The following is a 23,725-nucleotide window of genomic DNA, read 5'->3' on the forward strand; positions in this document are numbered from 1 at the left end:
AATTGGGATCGTACCTTTCCGGACACTGGACAGCATGAAATAAGGAGAATATTCTGGCTGTAATGTTGCAGGGGGCTTCATACGGCCTGCTATATCGATAATCGATATATAGATAATCAACAAAATTATGCAACAACAAGCTGTAAACACAACAGTGACATGTTATCAGCTTATAAAGTTAAACAATTGCCAGTTTACATATCCAGCAGATACCAAGAAACATTTGCATGTATTTGAAGTGATGGGTTTGGCAACCTGACAAATGTATGAATCAGAATTCACTCTCCTTTTTGTTCTCTTTTGGTCTCCACCAAATCCTGAGGAAAATATCTGGCTGTGCCTGCTACTGCTGGAAACAACGCTGATGAGAGTGAGACTGAAACAAAGACTACCTATAAAGATGAATGACGTGTCTCTACTTTTTCCCACTGTAAAAAACTGAAGCTAAAATATCCTGGATACAGGCACTGCCTTCTTATGGTGGTGTGACATTTGGAGCCAGAGTCTGTGCAGAAGTGATCAGCGTTAAAACTGCAGTATTGAGGTCCCACCCATATACCCCACTGACTGAACTACAAGTGGGGCTCAGCTGTCAGTCATGACATGAACCCCCCTTTATTTATTATTCAAATGACTAATTAAAACCAAACTTCCCAGAAAATTGAACGAACATCAGTATGATACAAACTACCTAAAATGTCAAAATTATCTCTCAGAAAAATTCATTTGATGGATAATTTTTAAAATTAGTTTTTAGTTCCCTCTGCTGACTGAGGGAGCAGGGTTTATTACCTGTACCGCAGCCAGCCACCAGGGGGAAATCAAGATGTTTTTGCTTCACTTTCGGGGAGCTGTCAGTCAGTGGACTGAACCAGAACAGGAAAGTTATGAGCTGTAAAACCAAAACAATGAGCTAAAATAAGCTAAAATTCTCCATGGAGCTAAGGGGAACTACAATCAGGTGATATTTCTTTGTAGACAATAAGATTCATTTCTTCATTGATACTTCATTTCTTTGTCAACTGATCTATTATTAATGAAAAAAATATTTACTATAGCCACTTTAAGTTTACTGCATTTTCTTAAATGTTAATAAATGTAACAGGTGAATGAATAAAATATTGCTACTTTCAGTACCTCTGATGTGTTTTCAGAGCTCTGAATTTTAGAACAGTGTGTCATCGTGTGGGATCGACCATGCAATTATCAGATGACATCTGCTGAAAGAAAACAAATAGTTTTCATATCATTCCACTGCTTCAGACTCTCGCTGGTCTCCAAGGCAACTGCAGGCTGGTCCACCGAGAGCATGCTTTGTGTTGACATGGTAACAAGACACCACCTACCACGCATGTTTTCTACTGTCCTTCCTCATACAGCTCACAGTCCTCCAGGGCGGAAGCGTACTTTCAGTTATGTTTGCATGTATTAAAGGCTGAGTCACATTAAGTGTTTTTAAATCACAGTTGTGTGTATAGTCTACATGGATTTATACAGATGTCTTCTCCAAAACAGTCTGCAGCCACTCAGTGTTGTTGATAGATGATATTTTGGCTATGTTACTCAGGTTACTAGGATACAAGGTTGAGTCAAGTTTTACAGCTGATGGTCAGCAGTGGCCAGAGACCAATAAAATGTGCTGTGCTACTCATCGTGGTCTCCCAGTCGCTGAACTTCTGCTTTGTTAAAAGAACTTTGTTGTTTTGTTGCGGTTACATATCCATGTGGTTACAGCTATTCGTGTGTTTTTAGCCATGGATTGGAATCAATAGACACATGTAGAACACTAAAGCTGACATAATCTCAGCAATCATCAATGCCTCTTAATACAATTCTCAAAAATCTAATGCCATCATGCAAGAACTAGAACTTAAGGGGACAGTTCACACCAGTTTTGGAGATCTCTGCTGCCTCTTCAATATACTAGAACAAAATGCCACTTGGCTTGTGATGCCCCTTTCAAAATAAAGGTTTGATAACTGTTTAATGGTAAGCAAAATGGTATTGACTTTTTTTTTGTATTTCCATGACGGTCTTGCGGGCCACTTGACACCTTTCAGTGGGCCGCATCTGACCCATTTTAGGTTTAGGCATGATGAGTGACTGGTTAGGGTTAAGAATATCACAGTAAGGCAATCAGAAGCAGAGTAAAAGGGGAAAAGTTAGTTTCTGTAGCCCTATGAGAAATAGCCACAGTGCTTAATACATATCTTTTTTGAATATAAACTGCACATTTTAGAGTGCCCTTCCATTGTAATAAGTCCAAGGTTCACCTGTGCAGTAATCTTGCTGTTTAATCAGCATCTCTACATGCCAGACCTGTCAGGCGGATGGATTATCATGGTAAAGGAGAAGTGCTCACTTACACAGATTTTGTGAACAAAATCTGAGAGGAATAAACCTTTTGTGTGTAGAGAAGACATCATATTTTTTTCAGCCTCAACTCATAACAAATGGGTGTAAAGAAATGTACATTTTTGTTGAATATACAGTCTCTTTCCAGAAAACATGGCCAAATTAATCAAGATGATCCACAAACCTTGTTGTGAGCAGCTTCATGCAGGAACTACTTTCTGTCTACCAAACTAAACCCGCCAAATGTATCAGTTAAAGGAAGTGTCCGTCTACTCAAGGACAAGAGGCTTGTGCTCATAAACATTAATGGCATCCTCCTCGACTGAGCTGTGATGTTAGTGCCACTGAGCTAGCTTGTGCATCCAGTATCTCCAAAATTCAGCAGCTCACACCAAAACAATCTAGGTGGATACATAGAACTACAGGTAAGAGGAAAAATGTACATTTTTGATAACTTGAGACAAACATTTCCTCGCCATTTATCTAATTTTATGAGGACTGTGAAGTTGCCTGCCTCTGCACACTGTAACAGAGAAGCTTTTTCAAGTTATTGCCCTCGATTGAAGGTACCCAGGGGAAATATCCAGCTTACTTCATTACTGTTGGAATGGGTCCCATGCTGCATTTTTGCACAAGAAATGACAACTAACAGATGTATGATTTCAATGGGCCTATCGCTCGAACGGGCTAATCTTCCATCTGCATGTATTACAATACATTTCTGTCTTTTTGGCCAGCATTTGAACTGATGAGCCACGTTGCAGGAGGTGGCAACTGAGAGACTGTGTGTGGGCGGTGGTGCTGAATTGCTGGAGGCCTATATCCACTTACATGTTCACTTATGCTTTTTCTGTAGCTAAAGAATAGCAGTCTCATGCCCCACTTTTGTCTTCAGCACCACTACCAGTAACACTACCAGCTGCCAAACACAGTGTGTGTACCTGTCAGTGCTGAACTGAAAACCATAATTATCACCTCAGTTTTACTATAACACAGCCGTAGCTGCTGTGCTCAGCATGCAGCTCGGCAAAATGCATATTTAAATTTACAAATGCAAATCCGATTCTGTTATAGCAACAAAACTGAGATCAAAACCTGGGCAGAAGCTTACAGCTTTTGTTTTTTCATGTCTTTGAGATGCTGCACTTGAGCCCCCTCTGCTGGAACATTAATGTAGGCCTATCTGAGGGAAAATATATGATGACGTGTGAAGAAGAAAATGATTTGTGTGGTTGAAGTGAGGCTACCCAAACACAGAAAACTACATAGCATTGAGCCTAAAACCAGTGTGACCAACTGTTATTTTATATTATCCATTAATCTGTTGATTTTTATTTTTTTCATTAATGGTTCGGTCCAGCCACTTCCAAATTTAAGAATGCCACGACCCAATCTGAAATCTGAAAATCTTCTGCAGACCACCCAAAACTTTAATCACTTTAATCACAACTCTGATAAAAACATGAGACTAATTGTACCAATTAGGGCTGCAACTAACAGTTATTTTCATAGTCCATTAATCAGTTAATTATTTTCTCGAGTGATCGATTAATAATTGTTTGCTTATAAAGTGTCAGAAAAATAGTAAAAAAAATGTTGATCAGTGTTTCACAATGTCCAAGATGATGTACTCAAATGTCCTGTTTTGTCTTCAACTCAGACATTCAGTTTACCGTCAGAGAGGAGCAAAGAAACCAGAAAATATTCTCATTCAAGGAGCTGAAATCAGAGAATTTCTTACTTCTGTTTCATCAAAAAAAGTAGTCAGTTAAACTGATTAATTGATCATCAGTTGTCGATTAATTTAATAATTGATTTCTGATTGCAGCTCTAGGACCAGTGACAAGATCTAAGATAGATTCTGGTGTTAATGTGACTGGTACAGTGTAACACAGACACATGAGGAATAACATGATTGGCTTTGTTTTATTAGTTTGGATTTTTTTTCAAATCAATGATAAATATGCAATGGTAATTTCAAACTTATAAAACTTGAAACTTAAAAACATTTTAATTCCTTTTTCATTGCCTCTCAAGGCCCACCTGCAAGGCTGTCACAGCCCACCAGCAGGCCGCGGACCACACTTTGGCGATCACTGGTTTAGTCTATAAAATGTTAGAAAGGAGAGAAATTCCTATTACAATGTTTTTCTGACATGAAAATATATTCATTTAAAAATTATATCAAACAGGGAGAAGGAGCAAATCCAAACAGTTTAGAAACAGTTAACAGCAAATATTTGGCTTTTTTTTTTTTTTTTTTAATAAAAACATCCAACTTAAACTATGAATCAGTATCAAAATTGTTGCCAGTTAATTTTATGTAAATTAACAAATTCAAAAGTAATCACAGGCTCTAAATTAAGTTAGGAGAAAGTTAATTGTTGCTACCGACTCTTTCCAAGGCAAACATATTGATATGAATAGTCATGTAAACACAGGTGTTATCAGTGATACTAATTACAGTCTTTTTCCATCTGGTGTAGCAGAGCCTTTCCAGTGAGCCAACATGCACAATAGCGGCACAGTGACTCTGTTTGACCTGAGTGGAACCTTAATTATCATTGGTAACACCTGTGTTTACACTGCTATTTTACTACTATCAATATGGCTGCTGTGGAAAAGGTCTGTTGGTTTGTCACGAAAGAGGAAAAGAAAGAAAGGTTTGGGCTTTTGAATGTTTTGGCCTAAAGGCAGGCTGCCCTCAGCTGCCATGCAACTACACCTGCAGGCGCTCTGCTATAAAAGATTCATGACAAAAAGACAACCATAACAATGAAATTGTCTACTTAAAGGGATAGTTCACCCAGTTATTTACTCACTCTCATGCTGATGGTCAGGTTTAGTTTGTGTAGACCACAAATCACTGCTGGAGTTTCACAGGAAAACAAGAAACTCCAGCAGTCCATTGTAAACCTGAACATGTTAAAAAAAAAAATACTGTAAATGTCTGTCATAATGGATTATCTAAGAATATTTTAAGTAGTGGTAATATTTTTTAAGTACAGATGCAAGTAAAAAATATATTCAGTTAACTTAATTAAGTGATTTATTTTTAAATTTTAAGTTTTCTGAACTTAAATATAATCATTGCATTTCCTATTCTTTTTCATTTCAGCATACTAAATGAAGATAATTCTGTGACACTTCCATGATTTACTTAACTTATTTTTTACTCAATGAATTTTATTGAGTACAACCTATAGGCATGGGAAATCTATTCAAAAAATGTAATTATACCATACTTAAAAGAAATTGGAATTATGACAAGTCAAAATTATGTTTTTAGATATCTCTAACTGGAATTAGATTCAGATGTAGATCTGCAATGTGAGTTGTGGATATCTGCAACTATCTGTAATGACAAATCCCATACACATGAATGGGGGAGAGTGACATCATATGTCCTAGTAAGAATGATGTTGTGGATATCTGAAATGTTATTTTTGAATAGGAAGAACTGAATTACAGATCTCTGCAATACAAATCCAGCCTAGCTATTAAATGCTAAAATGGCTTGCCATAGGGCTGCTGTTTTCTTTCCCTAAATGTCACATTGCACAGCTTAGCTTGTCACATCCAATATCACTTTTACTGTCCCATTCACTATGGAAATATTACACCAATGTTGATTATTACTTCATCTGAAAATTTGTTTACCTGAAGACCTCCTCAGTGGAAACTTATATTATTAATACACAATGCAAAAGAAACTTTATTTCCACTGGTTGTGTCTGGTACTGGTTGTATGGCATTACAATACTTCATCTGTTGCCTGGTGGAGATCTGTACTCTACTGAGTCAACTCTTTTAATTCATTTAGCATCCAATTTATGATTCATCTTTATTTTTATTTCTAGTTTATTCAGGCCAAATTTTCTGTTAGATTGTTTGAGAGAATATGGCTTCATACAGACTGTTCATATAACATCATATACATCAGTGTTATTCAAAGAAAAGATTATATTATAAAGGCTTTTGGAGAGTTCATGCCAATGGAGTTGTGCACGTGACCTGTGGAGGGCAGCACCGACAGTCTGCTGTTGCCACATACTTCATCAGAAGAAGAAGCGCTCTCACGTAGGACGCAAGTACGTACAGCGTGACGCACGTTTGGGTCTTGGAGCGCCATTGGAAGTTTAAGAGGGTTCGACATTTTTATGTTTTAACATTAATAGCGTGCATTAATATTAGCCCATGTCCTTAAACGCTACATAACGCTGCTGTTGCACAGCACTGACGTCAGGCTGACTTGGGGTTTTCCCGCGCTTTACTTACTGTTGGTTTTTCTATGTCTGAACTGTAGCAACAAAGCTAACGTTTTCAGCATCGCTGCTAGCTACAAGTTCCATTCATTCGTTATAACTGCCCATAGCGTTAGAATAGTCCCAGCTAATGGTGTGTGTGGAACATATGTAACATATGGTAGCAGGTTAGCTGTTGGTAACAATACTGCATTAGATAACACTCTAGTTTTGTGTGGTGTGTGTAATTTAACAGCAGCTAACGCAGTAGTGAAGTAAATTGTTAACATTGTGTCTTTTGTTACAGCCAGACAAGTTGCTCCTGGTCAACCGGACCCATCATGTATCGTCCTAAACCAACTCTGAAGGACCGACAGCATTTGTACAAGCTGATCATCAGCCAGCTGCTCTATGATGGATACACCACGATCGCCAACAGTCTCATCAACGAGGTCAAACCACAGACTGTGGTGTCTCCCTCCGAACAGCTGATGCAGCTGGCTAAGATAGGTAAGGGTTGTTTTGTACATGTCTGCATGTTAGAGCTGTGTGTGAGAAGCAGGGCTTCACGATTTGATGAAAAAAAAAAGTCATAATGCAGTTATAACGGAAATTGAGATATGATTAGTGGAAATGGTTAATTTTGCATTGCGATTTTATTGCAAATGTGATTATTTGTGCAGCTCTAGTGTGAAGGTTCAGGAGCCCCTGAGTGTACACTTTCCAACCTTTTCCAGGGATGGAGAATGATGACAGTGCAGTTCAGTACGCCATTGGGCGCTCAGATACAGTGGCACCTGGTGTGGGTATTGATCTGGAGTTTGATGCCGATGTCCAGACCATGTCTCCAGAGGCGTCAGAGTATGAGACTTGCTATGTAACGTCCCACAAAGGCCCATGCCGTGTAGCTTCATACAGTCGTGATGGCCAGCTGATCGCCACAGGCTCCGCTGACGCTTCCATCAAGATCTTGGATACTGAGCGCATGCTGGCCAAGAGTGCCATGCCTATTGAGGTGAGGCAGATAATCTGAGACCAGAGTACACTACATGTTTTTTATCCAGCAGGCTTTGGTTGACTGTTTATTCTGTTTTTTTTTTTTTTTGTCTGTCAGGTGATGATGAATGAAACAGCTCAGCAGAACATGGAGAACCACCCTGTGATCCGAACACTGTATGACCACGTAGATGAAGTCACCTGCCTTGCCTTCCATCCCACTGAACAGATTTTAGCTTCTGGCTCAAGAGATTACACCCTCAAACTGTTCGACTACTCCAAGCCCTCTGCAAAAAGAGCATTTAAATATATACAGGTAGGTTTGGGAAAATAACAGCAGTTATGTTATACATGGAGATGGCAAGTTATATTGAAATCAACTTGTGCAGATTAGTGATTAGTGATCTCATGTGGACAGTTGAAGACATGATCAGCAAGCATTTTTCTGACAGTGATATAAAGGTGACTTTGATAAGAAGTTGCTATCAGAACTACAATGACATAAATAAGTCCAGAGTCTGTACCATAATGAGATGTTTCTGGTGGAGCAGCATTTTTGCCCACAGGGGCTCGGTGAGCAAACATGCCTGTTAATCAGCATGATGATAACTTTAAATTCTCAGTTTCCGTGTCTTCCTTGGATCTCTGTTCTCCATATACCTGCTTATCAAAACTTGGAGGAGTTAAGGTTATGGATTTGATTTCGATTATGATATGAAAGAGATAATGTAATGTTAAATGGAACATGATGCTGTGATATTGCTGCTTTAAGTACAGACACACAGACTGTGACTTTACACTCATTTTATTTTATGCAGCTGTCTGCTGTGGCTGCTGCAGGCTCACGTCTCAGCTGTGTCTCATGGGCATAAGCACGACCTGAAGCACTTATCAATCCTTCAAGGCTATTTTTTGACAATATGCAAGGTCCAATAAAAAGGCACTGAACAAGACAAAAATATATATTTATGTACATTTTGCAACCTAGGTTTGCTGCTCTCTTTTGACAGGAAAAGAGTTAGCTCTGGTGCAATCCAACAGATTCAGCATCTGTAGACCTGATTGATTACGGCTGATAATAGACATAATCTACACTCATAATTTTTTGGTTGTCGACAGAACTCTATTTGTCAGACCCCTTGATTCCTCTCATATTCTCTCCTCTGTCAAACTTTATCAGGGGGAAACATTTAGTGTTAGGGCTGCATGATTCATTGTTAAAAAAAACAAAACATGATCTTGATTCATAAATCTGTGCAATCTCACTTTAAAATGATGATGATTCACTCGCTCCTGTAGGACAAATCGCATCACAGAATCCCAGCTGTCAGACCACATAAACCTCATTGTGCATTGCCACTTTGATTAAATGTTCTAAAGTAAGAGAGGAAAGGAGACTTGAGGTATTTTCTTGTTACAAGAGACTTTGAGTTAAGTCCAGTACTTTAAAATATGTTATGCCTTATATCATCTGTTTAAAGCCCTGTCTAAACAGCAAGCATCTCAAACAGATTTTTTTTTTACTTCAGTGCAATAAATGTTAATGTTGAAAACATAAGAATCATGTGAGAGAATCATGATCTCAGTTCTTACTGGCTGATTCCACAAGGCATGGCATGCCTGCACCATGGGTTTAATTGGTTTTAATCAGTGTGCGAAATACCCGTCAATATTCAGGGGGGTCCCCATCTCCCGATTGTTGCGCAATACCGATCTAAATTTTCTCAATATTCGGTAGGTCTATAACATTACAATATTTCATGGATGCAAGCCAAGACAATCAGTCTATAGCCTACGTGACAGCACACAGGCACACACTTAACAATTTTTGATAATCCCATAGTATTCGCAAAGCAACACTGACATAGGAGGTTGCATTGGCTAAAGTTGTATGGATGCACGTTGTTTTATAACAAGGAGAGGCAAAGTTGTGCATTACAATGCAAACACAACAACAATTGGCACCAATCTGGCGCATTTACAAGAGCAATTGACTGAATAAATGTCAGGTATAGCCTATCTGCACGCAATCAGTGCACTTGCAAATGAGAGTCTGCAGTATGACCGATTGTGTGACATAATTTAACCATCCATCTACAGCAAATATGACAGACAGATACATAATTGAACATATTTCCCTGCCTTAATGTCAAGCCAAAGCTTGCGGTATTTCCATTCGTCCACCTGCTTTGTTGTCCAACCAGGTGGCAAGTCACTTGTGCTAGCAGCAGTAGCAGCTAACGTTACCCCAGCACCTGCTGCGTCTTCAGAGCACTCGGCCTCAACTTCACCAGCACCAGCATCTTCATCTCTGAGTGCCACCTTTTTGAATGTGAACCCAAAGTGTGCGAGTGATACACTCTGGTTTAGCTTTCGCTTGCTTGCCATTTTTAGTATGACCAGCATGACTTCTCAACATTACGTCTTTCTTCTGTTTGGTGCGCACATGGCTAATTTGCATACATGCACAGGACTGGCTGGCTCCCTTTGGCAAAAAATATTTGTAAGTATTTTTTTTTTTTTTTAATTCTGAATACTGGACATGGTGAGCTTAAAAAAACATTTTAATGACCATTAGTGACAATGAAATATTTATTTTGACAAAATTTGAGACCCCCTTCAAATTTTGCTTTTGAGGCTTTCGTTGATCTCATGGGTTAATCGGGGCGGTCGGACCCCCCCGGACCCCCCTGTATTTCGCACACTGGTTTTAATCCTTCCTTTACTTGTCTGCAGCCCTCACCTGCAGCGTTTCAGAAGCATGTCAGCAGCGGAGCGTTTTGCCCGCCTGATAGTGTCGCTCAGATTTTGTTGATTTGGTCCTGTTTTTTGCTCTTCATGCTTCTACCATTGAGAAGTACAATACGTAGTTTATTTTCTGTCTGTCTTTATGATCACAAGTTGGCACAGAGTCTTTTATTTTGAAAACTGTCTGGATTCTCTCAAGTTATACAGTGATACAGCTGAAAAATATTTCATATGTTTCAATATGTTTCATATCGGTAGATATCGATAATTATTGATCATGTAAGTTGTGACTGATATGTTGTGTACTCCAAAGGGTGGAAGAGGCTGAGGGGATAAAGTAAGTTTGTTGTATTGTATTCCAACAATAGTGCAGTGATGACTATTGGTGCTTTCACAAAATGTGAGATTATTTTATAAATAATCATCAGTAATGTGGATATAATGCCTAAGTGAGTAAAAGCAAATATGAGATCAGCTGGAAGAGTCTGGTAAATTTTCAGAATGACATCACTTAACTGTAATGCAGCCTTTAAAACCAGGAAAAGACAACACTTCTAACATATCAAGATATAACGATATCCAAAATCTATCACGATATCTAGTGTCATATCACAATATCATTATTTTGTCCTGCCCTAGTCTGACTTCCTGTCTGATCTAATTGACGCGGCAACTGAAAAAAATAGACTCAGTGTTTATTTGAAGCAGAGCAAAAGACACTTATGGGATGTTCCAAGGTGCTACTGGTTGAGTCACAAGCACTGTGTAGACTGGCTGCAAACAGCTGTGGCTGCCACAGCGTGGTCATTACACGACGCAGCTGTGCCTATGAAATTTAGTTATGGAGAAAAATAGCGATTCACATTTTAGCAAGAATCGTGCAGCTCTCTTTAGTATGGTATCACTATCTAACGGTCAAAATAATTATGGTTTAGCCTAGTGATGGCCCACATTTCCCATCATGCTTTGGCCTATGTTTGGCTGATAGTATGTTAATTTTGCTGTTTTATATTCCAAAATGTAAATGTTGCTTTTTGGTTATTATTTGTGATGTGGCTGATCAAAACATGCAGGTTTATGTTGGTAACTGGATTATAGGTTTCACTATTAGCCAGGTGGCTGTTACATTTCTTGACCCCAAGTCATCTTTGCAGGTATTTTGTTGTCAAGCTGAGATGTAACTCTCCCGCTCACTCCAATCAGAGCGATCAGATCATTTATTGGCAAGCAAACACAATTTGACAATATAAAAACTAGAAGCCCACCCCCAAAACTGACTGAGCTTATGAAAACAAGGCTGAGGAAATTCAGTATTTCAATTTAGTAAAACCATGCTGACTATTATAACTCTGATGCAATCCAGTTGTCTCTTTATCTGCCACCCTATAGGAAGCAGAAATGCTGCGTTCCATCTCCTTCCATCCTTCAGGTGACTTTCTTCTGGTGGGAACGCAGCACCCCACCCTCCGCCTCTATGACGTCAACACCTTCCAGTGCTTCGTGTCCTGCAACCCGCTGGACCAGCACACAGACACCATCAGTGGCGTCAGCTACAACCCCACGGCCAACAGCTATGTCACCTGCAGCAAGGATGGCAGCATCAAGCTGTGGGACGGGGTCTCTAACCGCTGTGTGACCACCTTTGAGAAGGCCCACGACGGTGCCGAGGTTTGCTCCGCCATCTTCTCTAAGAACTCCAAGTACATCCTGTCCAGCGGCAAAGACTCAGTGGTCAAACTGTGGGAGATCTCTACAGGCCGGACGCTGGTCAAGTACACAGGTGAGGAGGAGGTTTTGCCAGAAACACAGAACAGGCTCATGTTTATTGCTACCAAAGCTTTGCAGCCCAAAATATGGCATTCAGCACAGCTCTTAGATACTGTTGTTTGTTTCATCTTGTCCCTCGCTTTGTGGATTTTTAAAGAATGTTTTTACTTATGATGTTCCTGTAGTGAGTTTGCATTACTTGGCTAAAGATTTCTCTATCTTTTATATGACTTGAGGCGATCTCTCCCTTGCTGCAACCAACACAACTGCTCTTTACAGTAGATCACCCTGCGTGCATCTGGCAAAATGATGGACAGCTCTAAGATTTTTCAGTCATTGTTAGAAAAAAAACACTCAGAGGGGGAAAATATTCAGTTAATGCAACCTCTGCAACCGGTAACATGCAGTATGATTATTATTTACCTCACTTCTAGGACCTGTGTCATCCATCCAGCATTGATAGATCAAGACTTACAGCCTCATGATAAAAAAAAACGGTTTACAGGTTCAGATAAGATAAGTAGAGCTTTAGTCATCCTGAAAGAAAAATTTGTACATACAAGTGACGGTAAATAAAAGATGGATGACACATCTTCACTTCTTCCATCTGTACAAATATGAATCCTCAATATCCAGAATACGAGCGCTGCCATCTTGCGCTGGCAGCATCATTTGGAGTCTGTGCGGTAGTGGCTAGTGTTGGAGCTGCAGTACCGAGTTCCCGCCCACACAGTCGGCTGACTCAATCATGACCAAACCTCAGCTCTCAATCCTGGCAGAATAACCCGTTTATATCATTAAATAGCTAATTAAAAATCAAACTGATCATGAAGTGAACACTTGAACAAACATCAGTGTGATAAGAACTACCTAAAACCTCAGAAACCATCTTTGAGAAATGATTTATTTAACGTGTACTTTGATGTTTTAGTTTGGCCCTGTTCCATTTATTAACACTGGGAGGCAGAAGTTATCACCTGTACTGCAGCCTTCCACCAGGGGGCGATCAAGATGCTTTGGCTTCACATTTGGGAGGGCTGTGATACTGTCCAATTCTAATATATGTAGCTGGTGTGTGTGTATATATATGTATATGTATATGTATATATATATATATATATATATATATATATATATATATATATATATATATATATATATATATATATATGTGTATATATATATATATATATATATATATATATATATATATATATATATATATATATATATATATATGTATGTATATGTATATATACACACACAGTATGTCACAAAACGTTTCACAACTATTTTATTATATTTTCTCAAGGGACAATACTATAGAAATGAAACTTAGATATACTTTAGAGTAGTCAGTGTACAGCTTGTAAAGCAGTATAGATGAAATGACTCAACACAGCCATACCTGTACATATTGTTCAAACATGCAAAGCCACCTGTCCTATTTACATATATATATGTGTGTGTATGTATATATATAGCTGGAAATGCCTCAGATGGATGTCTTCTGTCTACCTTTTTGATGTTTTAAAAGTACAGGGCATAGATAAGTAAGGGATAATGTACAGTGAGCAGGTCAATATTCAAGGCCCCTCTGCCTGCATCACTGTACATTATCCTGCTTATTACATGATTACTTTCCAAAGAAATTGTCCCTCTTTTATGTGACACAAAATGTTAATTTTAAAAATATTTTATGGCTTTATTTTCTAATAGTGACCTGCTCGCTGTACATTATCCTGCTTGTTACATGTTTATGTACCAAAGCAAATAATAATTTGACACAAAATATTAAGTTTAAAATTATGTTGGTGGTTTAACAATGATTTTATTGTTCCTCCAGAGTCTGTGATCACTGTATCTATAGCAACGATCTGTTCTTCATAGCAACAGTCTGTTATACACAGCAACAGTCTGCTGTACAGAAGTAACATACCTTACAGTGTTGTCGTTGACCAACCAGAATCGAGTATTTAACCAAGCCATGTAATCTGTGATCTTAAAAACTATACACATTGCTGGCATCTACTACAAAGTGAAGCATGAAAAACATTAAAGCCATATAGATACTTTTTGCAGCAAATGTTTGAAAACTTCAAAATGCAAAAGCTTGTATATGATATGTCAGTTAGGAATGCATTCAACAAGATTCAAAGTGTACCTTTTTGTGCAAACTAAGAATTTTTCAATTATCTGTTGTACTGAGTAGTTCTCAGACATTATTTGGAGGCGTTTGAGGGTCGATGTCTGTGCCGTTCATCAGCCTGTGAAGACTAAATTGGGCAGCAGTGCCCCCTAGCCAAGTAGTGAAGAAGTGTTTTAATTTTAACTCTGCTGCAAAGCTGCGAAGAGTTTGATCAGGAATGATTATTATAATAAGATAAGGAGTGAAATAGAGTTACACTTTATAAAATGTATTAATATTATAGGTCAGTATTATGTAGTTCAATAACTGTTTTTTAGTGTCCTGTCTCACACATTGGTTTTCAGTAATTCACCTGCCACTGTTAACATGCATTTTGTTAACACCATCCTGAATAGATATACAGTTTTATGAGCAGGAAATAGAAAAAATAAAGTTAAATAAAAGAAAAAAATTAAAATGAGCAAAAGGTTGCAGATTTGGTGGAACATGCCAGAGCTGGTGAAAGCTATGAATGAAAGAAGGGACGTGATTTTCCATTTTCCCACAAATCTTCTTACACATCACAGAGTGACTGTTTCATCACAGTGACCACATTATTAGGAACGTGTACAGCAACATGTCGCAGCTTCCGCTGATGTGTTTCTGCTAATTGTTGTGAGAAACCCGCCGTGTTCAGTGACTGATGGCGTCACCTTCTTTAGTGTTGTCATTTATTTCCCACAGTGACGTAGTGATATGACACATAGATGAAATCTTTCCTTGTTGAGTGAACAGTGTGTTTTTTTTCTTTGTGACTATCAGGGTGTTTGAACTCTGTACGCTTTCTTATAGTAATAACTGTGAGAAAAAGGCAGAAGCAGAACAGTCTGTAGGTAACAGCAGTGTGGGAAAAGTGCCGGGAGTTTACATCGTTTATGAGCATTTCATGTGTCACTATGAGAAAAGTTTACTTCTGATTTCATCATGTTGCATTAGACACTGTATGTCTTAGTTTCTTACTTAATATCATAAAGCAATAGTTAACAGTAACTAGCAGTGTGTCATTTTAGTGACACATTTTGATGTGTTGGCTCTGTACACCAGCTTCAGTTTGTAATTGAATAGTGATTCTGGGGTGCAGAGTACAGACTCAGCTTTAATTTTAGGATCTGTACATCTGCTTCAGATGAACAGTATAGAATTGGCACCCCGTTAATTAAATGACCCCAGTTTTGTGCACAGGAACTAGCTATAGAAATAACAGGGCTGTTCCCTGAAAATATTCAGTCTACTGAGATTCTTCCAGTCGGGCTATCGTTTATCAGTCGGCATCCAGGAAAATAAAACAGATTGTAGTTTACAAATGCACATGGTTTCTAAAATTCACAGACTTAAGTTTATTCAAAGAAGAAGAAAAGTTAATAATCTAAACAAATATTTGTAGTTAGATAAAACTTTTTCAAAACCTAAGCATTTGACTTGGACTCAAAACTCAAAGAATCTATTCCAGTATGTTGCAGAGTTGGGTGATATTTTAAAATTTTCTAAATCATCATCGTCAGCCCATCCATTGGTGATTGGCGATATCTTTGTCCCCCCCTCCCACCTTCTCCCGACCTCTCAGGTCTCAGCTGGGAGATGAGGACAAGCGGTGAATTCACTGTACATTCTCTACGTCCTGTGGACAAAATAAACTCACAGAGTGTCTAGAAATTACATTTTCACACACGTTTCAAACAACAACAACCGTTCACCTTCTGAATTCAAGTTTCTCTCTTTTACTGAACTCAGACGACCTTAATTGTCTCATTAACGCCTCGGAAAACACACTTAATTCAAACTTGACAGAAAAACATATAAAACTCACCAAAACCGTCTTTGTTAGTCTGTCCACTCTTCCAACAATCACCAACTCTGGTTTGGTCAAAATAAATCCTTAATTCATCATGTAGAAAGAGTTTAAAGAGTCTGACTCTGCAGGATGTTTTCCTCTCACTCGTCATCCAGCTCAGCTCACTCATGGTTGGCTGAGTGGGTGTGAACTGTGTAGAGCAGAGGCTGGCTCTGCACACTGTTACATTAGCAAAATAACATGTCAAATATCACCCTAAAAATTGGCCAAAAAAGCAATCGGCGATGGATTCAGCCCATCGTCGATAGATGATGTATTCGTCCAGTCACCCAACCCTAGTGTCTTGTCTCTAAGTTTTAGTTTTCTCACCTTTTCCTTTTCAGTGTAGATCTACAACAATGATAAATTAAAATGTTTCAAATAACTATTATTCATTTCTATACAATTTTTTGGCATAGCCACAGGGTGCCACTGGAGGCTGCAGACCTCCGACCTAAACTGTCCAAATCATTTATTTATATACTCACATATATTCACACATGTGGAACAGAAATATTGTAGCATGAGTTTTACCTGGAACTTTTTGGCATTGCACCAGTTGTTGTGTATCAGCTGTAGTGTTCTGACCTCTAATTTACACTGAGCGCGGCTGCGTAACGGCTGTGCCGCAGCACTCGGAGGACTACACTCCCATTCTAGTCAGTGCTGTAATTTACACCAGAAGCGCCGCGGCGCATCTCAGCAGCGTCCCAGAAATGGCTCGGTGCTCTGCTCCGCGGAGAATACGCAGCAAGTCTATTTTTGACAGATGGCGTGTCAATTGGCACAGAGCAGGTCGAATGGGTAGGAAGTCAGGCACGGAAAACTGGGGAGAATCCGGTCAATTTTCAAAATAAAAGACCCCGTGCAGACTCACTTACGCGGCACAGCTGCGCTCAGTGTAAATTACGGGTTAGCCCTGTCAGTCAACCTCATGTAGTGCTGCTGCTCCACTTAGTTACAGTGACTATAAACAAAGATTAGTGTGGCAACTCTGTGGCAACATTGTTCAACTGATGTCGCTCTTGTCTGTGGAAACACTTCCTCCCCACAGCATTCAGACAGCCTCTCTCTGTAGATTCACACCAAAGCAATAACTAATGATATAGGCGTGTTTATTTGTGACCAGACTTAGCAGGGTTCACCGTTGTGAAATGTATAATAAATATATAAGTAGTGACACATGTCCATCCCAGTTTCTCAAAGGTCTCTAAATGTCTTGTTTTGTGAGTCTAAAACCCAAATATTCCATTAAAAATGATAATAAACAGAGAAACGTAGGAAATCCCCATGTTTGAGAGGCATTTTCTGCCATTTTTGCATGAAAAATGATTTCAACAATTATTTGATTTTCAAAATAGTTAAATTCTTTTTTACCACTTGCCTGGGTGGGCATGTGAGCTGCTAGATTTACTTCCCCGACACGGCAGTTTACTTACCCTCAAGCTCTGCTACAGGGTGTGTTCAGTGTACATGTTAGTCACTCTGTTGTGCTGCTCTGAGAGAACAACTTCAGGAATTATCAACAGGTCAGAGTCTTGCGATGGAGCATATTTACTTATTTATTTTATTTTTTCATATTGACAGTAAGTCAGTATTTGAGGACATTATGGACGATTGGCCACTGTTGAATGTTTACATTTTTCAAAATAAATGACACAAATGTACCAAACTGCTCCGCCAAACATGAGGTACGCACAGGTCCTTGAATTTAGCACACTGTTCCACCTCTACTCTGCACTGACTGGAGTGCCTGATTCAAAGACATCAGCAGACACTTGGAGATGCAGTTTTCTGTCAGTTTCTTGGTTTTGTAACCGTCATGTTATATGACAGGTGTGTTTCAGGTGATGGATCGAAATGCTCGTGTTTCCTCTATTCCCGCAACTAACGATTATTTTCGTTGTGGATTAATCTATTAGTCGATCAGTTGTTTTGTCTATAAAATGTCAGAAAATGGTGATGTTGACCAGTTTTTCCCAAGACCTGAGATGACGTGCTCAAATGTCTTGTTTTGACCACAACCCACAGATTTTCAGTTTATTGTCAAAGAAGAGTAAAAATGCCAGAAAATATTCCCATTTAAGAAGCTGGAAGCAGATCATTTGACAGTTTTTTGTTTGAAAAAAAAAAACAACAAAAAAAAAAAAAACCTCAAACCGATTAACTGATGATCCAGTGTTTCCTCTAGGATTTTTTTCAGCAGCGGGGGCAGGCGTTCCGTTTCTCTTCTTAGAGAAATATTTCAATAAACTCATCTGAAAAATGCAGTCAGTTGTTACATAATGGTGTGTAGATATTAACGTTAGCCTAATACTATCAATTAGTTTACTCACGTTAGCGACACTGAGTTGGCACCGGGCCAAATTAACTTAAACTACCAATAAGTTACGTAACGTTAGCTGGTCATCAACATATTGTGAACGTCTGTTTAACTTGTAAAATCTATGTCGAGTTATCTCAAGCTAATAACTTACGTCTTCCTCTTCTCCGGCCGGTAATTCGCTGCTTTATTGTTTATTTGTAATTCGGGAATTTGCTCGTCTGACTCTGCCCTGTCGCTTAGGTGCTTGACGTGCTTGACGACCGCTCCCCCCAAACAACGCTAGCATCATGCAAATGAGCACGCGCAAGTATATTTCCATACTGAGCAAGATAGTTATCTGCAGTTTACCTTAGTGCTCACAAGTACTCGACAGGAGTCTGTTTTGAAGGTGGAGAGATGCGGCGGTGGTGTATTTGCGTCAACAATAAAAAAAAAAAAAAAAGAAAGGAAAAAAAAGAAATTTGAAGCAGTGGCGGCTAGGATTTAGGAGTGGCGGCCCGCCAATGAATGTAGAGGAAACACTGGATGATCAAATTATGTGGTGAATAATTCAATAATCAGTTCATCGTTGTAGCTCTAATTCCTCTTTTCTCTGACAGTATTAATATTTTGTTCTGTATTATGTTTACTGACACCAAGATGACAGTCTGTGTGAGCACTTCCTCATCTGTACTCATGCACCTAGCTGACGTCTCTTCAACACTTGACTCATTTTCTCTGTCTGAGTTACACCAGACAGTCGTGGTTACATCACTTTAAACTGAGAGATGAAGTTTTTACTGTGGATGTTACAAATGAACTCACACTGCATGTACACTAATGACAATGACTGGTTGTCATTGTCATTAGTTTCAGAAGCTGAAATGTATCAGTTAATAACTAATTAATTGATTAATTATGGCAGCTGTAACAGGATGTCAAGTCCACTCACAGACTGGTGTTATATTTTCCTTTTATTTGTCTCCCTTCAGTAAAATTCTGCCATAAAACATAATTTTGGTTGTTTATAGCACAGTAACATCTGATTTAAAAATTTTGAGCACATATATGTATATACATGTCTTTTACTGCAGCTGTAAGCTGATGGAAAAGCTTGAAAATGGACCTTGACAATGCTGGAAAAGTGAATTTGACTTCAGAAAAGATGTAGGAACCTCGACTATTACATTATTTAACTATGCAGTAGGGTTGCAAATTTTAATCATTAGTCATTTTTAAGATGCAAAACAACTTTCTTTTCTAATTTTTTCCCCTCATTTTCATTTTTCGCTTTTCTTCTGTTCACTTTACATGTCCTTATTCAACAAATATCTCTGCTGGACAAAACAATGTCAAGTGAGGCAGAGTTACTACCATTTCTATACTGTCGATTAATACATTTTACTGTCATTAACATCCCCACTATGTAACACAGTTTGTCCACCAGAAGGCACTGACAAGTTTACGCTCAGAATGTCAAATTTCCTGCTCAGTATATGTTTTAGTCATATTTTTTTATAACCAAATTTAAGAAGTGACTTTGCCAGACTATGACTATGAAAAGCAGTCTTGAAGAGTTTGCGATTTCTTCACATGATACGGTGATGTGTCTGTGGCTGAAAGAAAGCTTGTCTGTTTATGAAGAATTTGGATGGTGTTTTTTTTTTTTTTTTTTTTTTTCTTCACCCTCCACAGAACAGAAAGTACAAGAGCAGAAGTGTAAGGAATGGATTAAATATGGTTCTCACTCTGTTCTGCTCTGATGGAGGCCACCTGCCAGGCTGACTGCTTACTACCCACACTAGTCACTCAAAGTTACATTCAAGACCAGGGGCATTTACATTATGGGGCTGCAATTAAACTTAAGTCCAGTTTAGTACGAATTGTACTCTTCCCCTGCTGTGTGGAAACTGATCCAGGATGCTTCATGAAGTCTAGACCAAGATTAGCAACTTTGTCCTGCTCTTTATTTGCTTTGAAAAGTTTACAGTCCCCACAGTGTAGCATTACACTCAGTAAACACACCAGTTAGTCCTTCTTTCTAATGAGCCGTTTCTCCTAGAACATTAATACTCAAACATACAGTTTGAAGATATGAACAATAAAGCATAAATCTAATGCTCTAATCCAGTGTTTCTCAAACTTTTTACAGCATGTTCCACCTCAGAAAATACTGAGATCTTTAAGTACCACCTTACTGGCTTGTGCCATTTGGTGTGAACAGGTTTAGTAAACATTATAAATGCTATGTGCATGACTTGACATTGAAACATTTCAGTCATTTCATTTAATATGTTTTCATTAGAAGTGTCGAAGTCTTTTGATTAATTGCTGAATTTTGTGTCATTCCTTTGCGTATCACTAGAATGACCTCACACACCACCAGAGGTACACACAGTTCACATCACAGTTGATGAAGAGACATTAAAACCCATCGTAGGCTGAAAAAAAAAGCGGATGTAAAAGTTCAGTGTGGCACTGAGCTGAAGAAAAAGGAACTGATAGTCAGATCTTCAGCCAGATCTGATCTAACAGAATTCAGGTAGGGTACAGCCCTGGCAGGGTTCAACGTTAATGTTTGGTTGGGCAATAGGGTCAGAAATCTACTTGCCTGAAGTCAATATGTACTTGCCCATGTCTTAAAGTATTTCATTTTGTCTAAAACCCAAAGGTATTCAGTTTAATATGATAAGAAACTGAGAAAAGCTGTAAATCTCCATATTTGAGAGGCTGAAATGGTATTTTCTTACAATTTGCATGAAAAAGGACTACAACTAGTAATTGATTATCAAAGTAGTTGAATTCTTTTTTTTACCACTTGCCTGGTCAGGAGCGTGAGATGACAGATTTACTTGCCCAACATGGCCTTTTACTTGCCCCAGGAAGGTGGGCAAGCCTCATTACTGAGCTCTGCTGAAGGAGCTCCACACTGCAGTACAAGAACAAAGCAGTTTGTGTATTTCCAAGTCTATTGCGATGTCGCCCAGCCTGCCATCAGACACTCACTGAAACACCACTCTGCTCCCACTGGAAGCACTGGAAGCACTGAAACGAACACCTGCGATCTTCCTGCTGACACATATAAAGTTTATGTTTACATTTACAACAGTTTATGTTTACATCTACAGCAGTTTATATTAATGTATTTCTCGTAAATTTGCACAGTATTGCAATGTTTGTACAGCAGCTGATGTTCACATTCACAGCGCTTTCAAATTTTCAAACCGTTTTTAAATAACACTTTAAACTTTGCACCGTCTTAGTCATTTTTACACTATTTTTCACAGTCTTGCTCTGACTGTCAACATATTTAGGCCCAGTGTGTGTTTCAGACACAACACATTGGGACCAAACAAAACACTTACATGCACTTCCTGTGTAGGTTTAAGTGTGTTTATGTTAATGACAGGCTAATATTATCAGCCTGATATTGGCCTTACACAACTATATTGATATGTATTGATATCAGCTTATATGTTTGGACAGGGTTTTTTGTTTCTTTTTAAGTGTTTTTTAGTTTCATAGTTAAATTTTATTTGTTTGATCCTTTTTCTGAATTTAACTTTTTCTAGTTGTTCTATTTCATTATTATTAAAAAATACTGTACTGTTTCATTTCCCTGATGTCATTTTGGATTTAATATTTATAAATAGAGAATATCAGCCAATGTATCTACTCCCTGAAGAGCTTTGGTGGTTAATCAATTAATTGATTGTTTGACTATTAAATTCATTTACAACTATTTTGATGATTGATTTATCAGTTTGAATAAGCTTTAAGGGGAAAAAGTCAAATTTCTCTGATATCAGCTTCTGTAATGTAACAGTTCTCTAGTTTCTTTGACAGTAAACTGAATATCTTTGCACTGTGGGGAAAAAGAAGAAAGTCAAGGAAACAATGACTGACGTTTTTCATAATTTTCTGGAATTTTATAGACCAGACAACTAATCAGTTAATCAAGAAAATAATTGACAGATTAACTGACGATGAAAATAATCATTAGTTGCACTTCTATTTAGATTGCTTTTTCAACTCATTTAGCTAACATCTGCTTAATAAGCTGGCTAAAATCTGCTAGCAGCAGTTGTCATTTCAGCTCACAAAGTCATTTGAGAAGTGAGAATCTGTTTTTATGTACCTCTGTCAACGAGCCCTTTGTTTGGAAAACTACTCAGAATTTGAAGGTAACCACCATTATTACTGTAAATGTCATAGTAAACTAAGAAAGAAAAGCTTCACAGGCGGTCAGTTAATCAAAAGCGGGCAGCTCTGATTTGATATGGACTGTGTGGTCTTAGTGACAGGTTCTTCCTGTGTTTTGTAGGCGCTGGTCTGAGTGGCCGTCAGATGCATCGCACACAAGGCGTGTTCAACCACACGGAGGACTACGTGCTGCTGCCAGACGAGCGCACCATCAGCCTGTGCTGCTGGGACTCACGCACGGCCGAGAGGAAGAACCTGCTGTCCCTGGGACATAACAACATCGTCCGCTGCATCGTCCACTCGCCCACCAACCCCGGCTTCATGACCTGCAGCGACGACTTCAGGGCCCGTTTCTGGTACCGCCGCACCACCACAGACTGAGACACATCCAGCCTCCTCCTCATGTTTCTACTCTGCTTCCTCTCACTTTACCACCTCATCTTGTTTCACTGAGAACCAAACATGATGCTGGGCTCTCCATGACCTCAGTGACCTCAGCATCTGTGGTGACTTTCATTTTGATGTCATTTGAATCACTTCAGTGGAATTTGTGGGACAGTAAATTTCGATTTCTGTACATGTCTTCTCTTTTTGATAAAAAATAACTTTGTGAATTTGTCAACCAAACTTTTGTCTCATTGATTTGAAAGTCTGACCTTTAAAAACTCTTTCACTGCTCAGAAACTTCAGTTGTAACTCCTCTCACTTTTCTCACTTCAGTGTGTTAAAGGCAAGTGCGGTTGCATGAGGTATTTGTCCATAGTGTATTACCTGCAGTAGACGGTGGTCAAGGCCATAGGAAGTGTACAATCTTCTATTTTTACCTGTACTGTTTGTGTAATGGTACTTTTGACAGTGATGTCTGGGAAGTTGTGCAGTTCGGCTGCCGTAACAGTAATGTCAAAAAAAACAAAAAACAGAGAGAGATGAAGAGTGCGTCTGTCTGAGACCATACACTATATACAATACAACACAATACAGAATATTAACAGAAGGGCTTTGTTCCTGAAAATCTTGAATACCTGAATACTTGAATAGAGCTGCAATTAGCAATTATTTTCATAGTCGATTGTTTTCTCAATTAATCG

The 23,725-nt window shown here is 38.7% G+C and overlaps 1 protein-coding gene across 1 annotated transcript; it reads left to right on the forward strand.

Annotated features, from left to right (window-relative positions):
* Positions 1-6,435: 6,435 nt before the first annotated feature.
* On the forward strand, positions 6,436-23,264 carry cstf1 (cleavage stimulation factor, 3' pre-RNA, subunit 1). The gene is made up of 6 exons (XM_084726764.1): positions 6,436-6,502; positions 6,907-7,109; positions 7,337-7,614; positions 7,714-7,911; positions 11,733-12,123; positions 22,759-23,264. The coding sequence occupies exons 2-6, from the start codon at positions 6,941-6,943 to the stop codon at positions 23,016-23,018; spliced, it is 1,296 nt and encodes a 431-aa protein (XP_084582890.1). The 5' UTR covers positions 6,436-6,502; positions 6,907-6,940; the 3' UTR covers positions 23,019-23,264.
* The last annotated feature ends 461 nt before the right edge of the window (positions 23,265-23,725 follow it).

The sequence above is a fragment of the Lutjanus erythropterus genome, chromosome 2 (genome assembly GCF_056507025.1).
Source record: "Lutjanus erythropterus isolate fLutEry1 chromosome 2, fLutEry1.hap2, whole genome shotgun sequence".
Classification (NCBI taxonomy): domain Eukaryota; kingdom Metazoa; phylum Chordata; class Actinopteri; order Lutjaniformes; family Lutjanidae; genus Lutjanus; species Lutjanus erythropterus.